This window comes from Cygnus olor, chromosome 1, assembly GCF_009769625.2.
Source record: "Cygnus olor isolate bCygOlo1 chromosome 1, bCygOlo1.pri.v2, whole genome shotgun sequence".
NCBI classification, from domain to species: Eukaryota; Metazoa; Chordata; class Aves; order Anseriformes; family Anatidae; genus Cygnus; species Cygnus olor.
The window spans coordinates 115,526,259-115,536,676 of NC_049169.1; the positions used below are offsets into that span (position 1 = coordinate 115,526,259).

The 10,418-nt window shown below is 49.8% G+C and overlaps 1 protein-coding gene across 2 annotated transcripts in view; it reads right to left on the reverse strand.

Moving 5' to 3' along the window:
* The window catches only part of C2CD2 (C2 calcium dependent domain containing 2), a 39,955-nt gene extending 32,077 nt beyond the window's left edge, over positions 1-7,878 (reverse strand). The window contains exons 1-2 of one of the 2 annotated variants that reach the window (XM_040530390.1): positions 7,399-7,878; positions 5,677-5,775 (exon numbers count right to left, since the gene is read on the reverse strand). In XM_040530390.1, the coding sequence (XP_040386324.1) occupies positions 5,677-5,775; positions 7,399-7,728 (429 nt within the window). In that variant the 5' untranslated portion in view covers positions 7,729-7,878. The remainder of the gene's footprint in view (positions 1-5,676; positions 5,776-7,398) is intronic. The other variant, XM_040530400.1, reaches the window with a different exon arrangement.
* Between the last annotated feature and the right edge of the window lie 2,540 nt (positions 7,879-10,418).

Here is a 10,418-nt window from a genome sequence, read left to right on the forward strand (position 1 = left end):
GAGATGTTTCAGTATTGTTCCTGGCACCATACAGATTTGTGCTTCACACACAGCCTTTCTGTTACTCCTCCAGATCAGCCTTTCTTCCCCATCTCTCCGTGCAAGACAGGAGAGCCCCTCCTGTGGTAAAAGGGATGGCGAATGGCCATGATTTCAGAAGGAAGTTCATACAGTCCAGCAGAACAAGTTCTTCTCCACCTTCCCCAAGACTGACTGTATTGTGTGCATGTGTAAAACTCCCGATGTTACAGGCCCGATTGGTTTCCCTCTGGACAGAAATAAGTTTTACTGCATTTAGCATCTATTTCAAGAAAGAACAAGTTACTCGAGGCTGAGAAATGTATATCCGTACCATGTAAGTAATAATCTTTAAAAGTTTGCACAAGAAAACAAGTATACCCTGAGGCAGCAATGCAGTGAACGCTGTTTTCATCTCAACTGCAGGAATCGCAATGCTATGAGATTTAGGAGCCCCACAATTTCCAGTTCTTGTTTTGGATTACCACTCTGAGAAAGAAAAGGCCCTCATTCTGGCACAGATATGTTATCTTGTCCTCGGCCACAAAGATAGTTTGTGTGCTCAGCTTAAAACCTCCCCACAGGAAACTTTTCCAGTCAGAAACTTCTGCCTTTTCACAGTCATTACGCTCAGCTGTTTGAGAGGAGAATTACAACACCTTCCTTGGTTAAGCAAGCCTATGCATTAACTTCTTGAGGGGCTTTCTGTAGCTTCTACACCATTCCCTCTTCACTTGAGCAGTTCATTAAATGACAGACAAAATCAAGGACAGAACACAAACGCAATGTCTAACCCAGGCACAGCTAGTAGCAGATTTTTAGAAGCTGTTATCAAAGCAAGTTTGCCTGCAAATATAACGAGAAAATCTCTGATCAGTTTTCCAAAGTGACAATAAGCACACAGATGAAGGCAGGGTGAATGATGGAATGAGCGCACAGGAGGAGGAGTTACCACGTGAGCAACAGAATCAAAACAAAAACTGATACACCATGTGAATTTATCCATTCCTTTGTGTCTGACAGACAAATTCAAAGCGGTGGAAAAAAGGGCAGGGGGAAGGGGTGGTGGTTAAAAACAACAGTCAGGGAGTAGAAGCAGACACGAGAGGTAGACTTTTCAATCAGCCTGTAAGGCCAAGCAAACATCAGATGGTGGGAGAACGAGACGCAGTACCTATATTTAAGAAGGGGTAAATAAACACCAGAAATAGATTTGGTAGTTTGGCCTCACTAACATGCAGGTTAAACAAACAACTTAGAAGGTGGCATAGCTGAAGACACTGATACAAAGGGAAGACAATAAAATGCAAGAGAAGTTTGCCAGCTTGTCCTACAGTAACTTGGAGAGAGGCATTGGAGTGCTAGGGCACCCCTGGCACCTGCTGGCAGATGTGGCACAAACCTGCAGGAGGACCACGAGCATCTGCAGCTGCCTGACAGTGCCAAAACCAGCATTATTGCCACTGAAACAAACAAATCCCAGCCTGGATGTCTTCCTTTGACAAGAAACTCAGTTCCTAGGTAGGTTAGATCCATTATGCTGTCTTGCCTATTTTAACCAGGACACCTATGTCCAAAACTCCTCAGTAGAAAACTGAAAGGAAGTATGATGCTGAGGAAAGAAAGCTGGGAGGCAGCAATATAAAGGAAGATTATGACATTACACAGAAAAGCTGAAAAACCTTGATGACTAGAAGAGAAATGCAACTCAAAATTCAGAGCATGTGTGCCAGAATCAACAAATAAGTTCCCCTATATAGGAGCAGTATCACTAGGAGAAAGACAAAGTGAGAGAGACCTGGATTTATCAAGTCAACCACAGTGTAAAGGAGCCATGGGAGAGGCAGATCAGAAGCCTAAAATACATTGGAAAAGAGCTGTTAGAGGCACAGGGAAGCAGTCAATCTCAACACACAGGGAGACCTTGCTGTAATGCTGTGTTTCGCTTTAGCCATCACGTTCAAGAAACACGAATCCAACTGGAGCGGCTGCAGAGACCGGACGCACAGGCGTGACTGGCAAACCAGCACTGTGAAATGAGACTTGAGGAACACCTTATTTACCCAAGCCAAACAAAGGCTGGAAGGAAACATAACTCCTCCGTAATGTACTCAGTGACAGAAAACACCAGGGAAAAAAAAGTAAATATCGTCAGGATAAAGGATTATGCTAGTACAGGAAGAAAAAAATTATACAAAAAATAGCTGCATAGGCTATGATTCTTCTTAAGCTTGTGAACAAAAAAAAAAAAGTAATAAAAAACAAGTAAACAATAATTAAAAGAGCAAATCTCCAGGACAGCTTTTCAAGCACAAGAAGGAGTTAAAGGACAACAGAGATTGCACACGGTGGTCAGGACGGTTCAGCCCACCAACACTAATCGTCGATAAACACATGTACACAACCAGGGATGAATCCCAGGTAATGCTGCAGCATTCACAATGAGAAACCAGCCTCTCCTGTGGTGGAAAACAGCCTTTGCTTCGCAATGTCTTCACTTGCTTTGGAGCGAGTGGAGCTGGGTGAGCCCCGGCACGATGCCAGCCAGCATGGGCTGCCAGCTGGAAGCGAAGGGAGATGAGGATGAAGCTGCAACAGCGGAGTGGTTGAACGAGGCCTTTTCGTCAGCCTGCAAAGTAGCCCTCCTTTCTCTCCATGACTTATCCCAGAGAGATTCATCATATGAAGGCTTCCCGTTAGCTTTTCTGTTTGCTATTGCCTGATGCGATGCAGGACAGTCGTTCCTTGTATAGCAACTTCTCATGAACCACTTGTGAAAGGAAAAGTAAGCAGTGGGCCCTTTGAAGGCATTTCTCCGCTCTGTTTAAGCATGAAAAGAAGGGGATTTCTGCTCCAGTTTAATGGTTAGGGAACAGACTTGGAAGTTTGCTCTGCCCAAACCCTTCCGTGCCAAGCTCGCAACAAGAGAATTGTCTTCTCTGTAGCCTTTTATTGTTTCTGGGAAGTTCAAAGCCTCTGGAAATAGACTGCAGTAATGGAAAGGTTGGCAGAATTAGCTGAGAATATTGCTAATGTTTACTTTATTGAAACAAAACAGCCAACACCACACAATGAAAACAGGCCTCTTCATTCTATATATTTAGGCTCTGGCCCAAATCTGGAGCGACGGCTACGTATAAATAGAGGCTTTGTCAAGAAGCAGCGCGGTGTAACCTTCCTCCATGGAGCAGCTCCGTCACGATCGCAGCGGCATTTGCCAAGTTCACAGCCAGCAGCTTCCCTGACAGCGTTCGCATTGGCCAACACACGCCGCTTTTACAGCCTCAAGCTCCTTCAAGGCAAGTACAGTTGTATGCAGCTAAGGACAGCACGTGTCAGAGCGTGTCCTGCTCATAAACAGGGCTGTCAGCGATAATATAACAGTTACAGCCTGTCTGGCAATCCCGTATTGATTCGGCGTGAGCGCAGGCAAGCCTTGCCAGGCGTGAGGCTCGCACCCAGCACCATGCAGGATCATCCCCTGGTGCGCTCCATGGCCATTCAAGAGGACAAAACCATGCACCACAAAAGAGAAGTGTGCCACAGGGATCCATCGCTGTACCTCTGCATCCCATAGTTACAGATTTTGAACTCTTACCCTCATTCCTCTGTTTCCTTTGATGACCACAACCTCTCTGATGCAAAGTCTTGAAAATACCTATTTAGAAACGACGTGCAATAAATCAAGCCCTGGCTGCTGACCAAGGCTCCTATACGCTCTCGCTACCCAGATCACAAGTAAAGCAGCATGCCGAACCAGTTACAGGAAAGCAGTCCTGTGCCAGCTGATGCCCCAGGCAAGTGCAGAGCTCTGTGGGACGCTACAACATTGATAAACAAGCAGCATATGGTCACAGGCCACATTCAGAGCCAGTCAGACCAGTAGTGAGTTACAAACACATATCAGAGGCCTGAGTCTGGACAGGCTGCCGAGAGAGATTTCAATTTCATGTTGTGTTTTCTGGTAACGCTTGCAAAGATTAAGGGTTTGAAGAGCAGGGGAAAAAGAAATAAAAAACTCCAAAACTCTGGACCTTTGGTATTACCTGAAGAGTACATAAGAGAATTGCCACATGAGAAAACTCCTGAGGTGTTTAGAGAAAGGTTCAAATTTAGTGAAGGAGTGAAAGTAGCACCCAAGTACAATTCTAAGGTTATTACATACTGAAATCCAAATAAATTATTCAGGTTATACCTTAACTGAAGGAGCACGAATAATTCAGAGCAATTTTTCTAGCAGCTATGCACAAGATTACGGAAACAGGTTTTGGCACAATTCAGAACAACCCAATTTACAAAAGCAAGACTGTCTTAATCCAATACATTTTAAAAAGTGCTTATATTGCTTCAAGCTGCTATGAAACCCCATTAGATTGCTGGTTGCAATATTAACAGCTCCATTAGCATCCTGAAATGGCTTGACCCAAGGTCAGACAAGGACCAGGGGACTGCAGGCAATGGCACAAAGCCCCAGGTAGAAGAGGGCGAGAGCACAGCCCCACAGCACGGCTTTGTGCAACACCACAGCAGCTCACCCATCTTGAGCCACTGTGGGACCAACGCTCCTGAGACATCACAACCTTGCCACAGTGGGGAGAGAGCTTCAATTTCACTAGCCCTAACTGCTGGGGCAGGAAGCACTGGTAGGGAAAGGAAGAAAAAACAAAAAAAAAACAAACAAAAAACTAAACCAGGACTAGAGAACAAGTGCACAAATGTCTTTACACGCTGGCAATTCCCAGCTGCCACTGATCAGGGTGTGACTTAAAGTTGAGTATCAGACAAATGAGCATGCATAGTTTTTAAAGGAATCATAGTATAGCTGCTTAACATTTAAATCAGACAAGCAAAACAAAACAACAAAGCAGAACTAGAAGTATTAAGCTAAACTGATTCAGGTGCCTGAAGCACCAGTTCATATTGACTAGTAGTTACAGTAACTAGGATGAAAACGCAAAAGTTATCGTTGCTAATAAGCACACAACAGTTTTTTCCTTTTAAGGCATCTGTACACTATTTTAAGAGCCACATTCTGCCTTATTTTAATATTGTGTGCACTAAGTGTGGGAAAAAACACTTCCTGGTAGGTGCTGGAGGGGTGGGCGAGGAAGAAGCAAACAATCCCTTCCTCACTGAATATAGGATTCAGTAGCCAGGATGTCACCCTGAGGACTCTGCACCTGCTCCACTGATCCTTATCTGGCTGGGACTCACGAAGCAAACCCGCAATCAGCCACACAAACAGCGCAAGAGGCAGACAAAGATGCTTTCCTGTCCCAGAGGAGAAGTGTCCCTTTCCTTCTTCATGAATTCCCCACCCCACGCGTCAACAATAGGATGGGGAACCGTAATGACGGGGGGGTGGGAGAAGGCTGCTGTAAGAGGTGACGAAAGGTGTTTCTATGAACTTGGCATAACTCTAGTTATTGTTCATTTGGTAGAAGCCCTGGAGCACGCTGTTCATGACTTGCACAAGAAGTGAATCAACGCAAAGAGTTTACACAGGCTCATTAGAGAGGCAGTCCCTTACCAGCCTCCACAAACTCATCAGGTCAAATGCTCAAAGTACTGAGAAATCAAACTCCTGCCAACACTCACACAAAAAGTTACACTTCTTGCTAAAAAGTAAACTGAAACAAAACAAAAAATGAAGTTTACCTTCTCTTGAGCTGACTTTACCACACTAACAACTTGTTTAACTGCTAGCTCAAGTGGTTCTTGTGGGTCATCTTCCTCAAATGTCAGCAACTGTGAATCCTAAGAAAGAAGAAGAGAAGCATTATTAGGTGACAAACCCATCACTTGAAAATGAGTGATGAAAATTCATGGCCTGTAAAGATCCTGGAAGAACCAGAGACAGAACTGCAAACCTATGTCAAAACTCACGTGTTTTAATTGTGTGACAGCTCACTATGTAATACAAGGTAGAGTCTGAAAACCTACACTTAGGACATACACATAGGCCTAATCATCTTTCACTGTACAGAATATGAAGGTATACAACATGCCGCAGGGTGAAGCCCATGTGCAGCGACAGAGCTCAGTGAAACTGCTCTTCCTGATAAGGATTAACCAGTTATGCTTCAAAAACATTTTTGGTTGGCCTAGCAATAGAAATAATATTTTTTTGGGGGGGGAGGAGGTCATGCAGCTGCTCTAGTCTACACCAAAACTAAGAAAACCCAAATACCAGCTTGCAGAGGTGAGGGATAAGCCCCTCCCTGGACCTTGCTGGTGTGTGGAAGCAGCAGTGCTGACAAGTACTCGGCGTTCGCAGCAGGAGAAGGACAGCAAGCGCAGGTTTTGGCAGTGAGGTCACGCTCCTGAGGCACCAGTTATTGCATTCCCCAGGCGGTGCGCATACCGGGCGGCCGGTGCTGCCGCGTTGTTTTGTGCCGGCGCAGCAGCGCAGGCAGGCAGGAATTTGACGAGCTGCGCGGCGCTGGCGCTGTCTGGGGAGCAGCACGGTGCTGCAGTGCCAGGCGGTGAACTCATCGCAAGAAACCGCTCCAGCTGCTCTCTCGGGGAGGTCGCACGCCCGGCTTCGTGGCTTCGCTCTCTAGCTGGGGACAGGACGCTGCTGCTCGCCTCTTAGTTTCGGTTCCCAGCACCTGTTCCCAAATCCTCTCGGCTTTCCCCTTCCATGAGCAAACCCTCGTTTCTTAGCCCAGCCTTTCTGAGCCGTGCAATCCAGGAGGACGCCGTATTTTCCTTCCGCACGGCCGTGCCTGGGAAGCGTCGCGCTGCTCTCCTTATCTTCCACGCACACATGTTGCCTGGCTCTTCCTCCTGCCCCAGCCTTCCCCACCATGCACAGAAAGCCCCGTGGGGCCGCTGGCCGGCGAGACAGTGCTCTGCCAGCGCCAGGAGGGCTGCAGGCAGGCTCTCTCTCAGGCTATGGCACACAGCAGCACTGGGTTGTTCGTCCTCGGCGTTTTCCACTGACGCAGCCAGGTTGCAGTCCCCAGGACTGGGGAATTTGGTGGCGGCTTCCCCTGACCTCGCTGCCCCTTGGGCCTGGGCACGCATGGCCACAAGGTGCCGAGCAGGGTGCCCTAAGCGAGCGGGAGGGCAGGACGGGAAGGAGTTGCCAAATTCTTCTGTGCTTCTTAACCCAGGCAGGCTAAGGGCAGACTAACCTCAACGTGGACACCCCAGGGCCTCCAGAAAAACCCCGTCCCCAAAACACCCCGGTGCCACAGCCACGGCCGGGGGTTCCCCCCGCACGGCGGGCACCCCGGAGCCCCGCATGCACCCGGCGGGGGGGGGGGGGGGGGGGGGGGGCGGCTGTCCGCGGGGCGCCCTGTCCCGGCCCCGGGCCTCCATTTCGCCCCGTCCCGTCCCGTCCCGCCCCGCCTCACCTGCGGCCCCGGCACTCACCGCCCTGGCCGCCGCCTCGTCGCGCAGCGCCGCCACCCAGGCCCTCCGCCACTGCCGCCGCCAGCTGCCCAGCGACAGCGCCCAGGCCAGCACCGAGCCGCCCTCCTCCAGCAGCTCGTCCCGCGGCGGCCACGGCGGCGCCTGCTGCTGCTGCTGCTGCTGCTGCTGGGACTGCTGCTGCTGCTCCGGGGTCCGCCGCCGCCGCCCCCCGCGCAGGGCCAGCAGCGCGTACTGCACCAGGTAGACGGCCAGCGTGGCCAGCGCCGCCACGAAGAGGGCGACCAGCGCGTACCAGCGCAGCTCGGCCAGCCCGCCCGCCAGCCCCGCCATGGCTGACCATAATGGGAGCCGCGATACCGGCCCCCACCGCCACCACGGCGCGCAAGGAGGCGGCGGCGGCGGCTGCAGCGGGGCCGGGCACCGGCAGCCGCAGCCCGATCGCGTCCCCGTCCCCGTCCCCCCCCCCCAGAGCGTCCGGTGGCGGCCCCGGGACCCGCCCGGCACCGCCCTCGGCGCAGGCAGCGCCCGCCCCCGTCGCCGGGGCGCTGAGGGGAGGCCGGGCCCGGCCCCAGGCCGTGCGGTGGGGCGGCCGCCATCGAGGCGTTTTATTCCTCCCCCTCCTTCATGTGTGGGGGTAGACGCGAGTTTCCCCCTTTTTGGGGGGTTTCGGGGTGCTGCCTTATCGCTGTGTCCTCGGTTTTGTTCTGCACTGCTTTGCCTGCTCTCCCTCTCTCTCACACTGACCGTCTTTACCTCTTCGTAGCCAGTGAACCTCTCACCTATGTGTATTTTGCCCAATCCATGCCCTAAAACAACCCGTGATGAAGTCACTGAGGTTGGCAGTGAAATGTCGCTTTAACTTCTTGCTCCACTCAAATTTAGACTGTTGCCACTGTAGCTTTAAAGGGCAGAAATATCCTTTCTTAGCTGGAAACTGGGATTCCAGATCTCTCAGTGTGTGCCATGGGCCACAGAGGGATCGCCAGGGCTCTGGTGTGCCTGGCGGGGGAGCCTGCGGATGGCAGATGTTGAGGTGCAGAAGTTGTGTGGGCTCGCAGACCACACAGCAAATGCTTGTGTGCTGGACGTTTTCAAGCTGATTCACAGCTAGAAGCAAAGGTAAAAAGAAAAGGGAAGTGAGTACATTACAGTCATCAAATGTGTGAGCTGGGAAGGAACCCCTGGAGGCCACCTGCTCCAAGCCCTGCCTAAGCAGGGCCACCCAGTGCAGGCTGCCCAGGGCCGTGCCCAGGCGGCTTTTGCAGATCCCCAAGGAGGAGACCCCACAGCTCTCTGGGCAGCCTGTGCCAGGGCTCCTGAAATGCTGCCTGGTCTTCAGAGGGAGACTCATGTTATTTGTGTGTCCATTGCCTCTTGTCCTGGTGCTGGACACCACTGCAAAGAGCCTGGGTCCATCTTCTTTCTTCATATAAGAGATGCTCCAGACCCCTAATCATCCTTGTGGCTGGGCTCTCTCCACCATGTCCCCGTCTCTTGTACTGGGGAGCACAGAACTGGACCCAGCACTCCACCTTACAACTGGCCTCACTGGTGCTGATTGTGAGGAAGGATCATCTCCCTCTGCCTGCTGGTAACATTCCTCCTAATGCAGCCCAGGACACCGTTTGGTGGTCTTTGCCAAGATGGCATGTCGTTGGTGCACTGGGAAACCCCACGCTCCATTTACTGACCAGATGCCTTCTGCCTGCCTGCCTCCCGGCAGGAGATTTAGAGTGCACCTACAGGATACCAAGGAGCAAGCTGCTGAGATCTCCAGAGATTCAACCAGAGCTAGATTGCTATGTTAGCACAGCACCGTACATGGGTTAATTGACCCTGCTGAGAGATCAGATTTATTAGCTGGGGACATTCAGTTTAAGATCAAACCCAGTGTCTTTGCTCATACTGCACTGTGCTGTACCACCTGGTCTGCAGATAGCTCAGGGATTTCTAACGCAGCACAGCATGGTGACAGACAAATGTACCCTTAGCTTGTCCCATGTTTCAGTTCCCCATGTATGCCATCTAGACAATTTTAACTGGCACGAGTGTTGTGAGACTCATTACTGAATATGAAACGACAAGAAAGGGTAAAAGATTACACTGAAATATTAAGAACAGTTTCCCTTTCTGGAATTTTATCAACTACTTTGTTATTAGAAATATTTTGTGCTTTTACTTTTAAAGTATAGCAAAAATAAATGGTAGCTAATATTTAATTACTTTCCCTTTTCATGTACTTGTGAACTTGGAATAGCCCTCCCTGAACATCCAGGATCTTTCCCATCAAAGTATAGCTCTGGGGATGAGATTAGTAAAGTAATTAGTTGCTCATAATTCCACGCTCTTTGAAGCTGGGAAGTGTGATTCTGACTTTTCTGCTAGGCTCTCCACTGTATTTCTATTAAAGAACCTTTGTATTTCCCAATCTCAGCTTTCTTTTTACTTAGCAAGTATGTATCTCTACCAGTGATGGCTGCAAAGCAAGCTTGAAATAAGGTGAAGTGAGAGAGAATGATACAGAGTTGATCTTACAAGGATTCTGGGATAAGAGAGTTTTAAACACATCATTCATTGCAGTTCCCTCACACCTCCAAGTTTTGGTCCTTTGAAGTATGAATTTTGTAAACTGTTTCACTCGCTGTGTTAGAAAGGCAAGGAGAAAACTGCAGACCTGTAGCTTGCTATGACCTAGTCTACACTAGAATGGTTTCCTGTTAAAGCTGCCCTAGACAGATGAACAACAATAAAATATCTCATTTGTTAACCAGTGCTGCCAGATTCATCATACATCTGAGCTTCTGGAGATGCTCTTGTTGCCCTGCAGACAGAACGGGGGCAGAATTTTAGGACCTCAATGGTTTGTCTGAAATGTCCAGATCTGTTGCAGGTGGATGGAGCAGTGGTTAGGGCTTAGCACAGGCAAATGGGGGAATGGTGTGTGCCAGGGTCCTGTCCTGCCTTGGGCTGGGACACAGCAGAGCTCAAATCTAGGACCTGGAAAGTGACCCTGAGTCCCA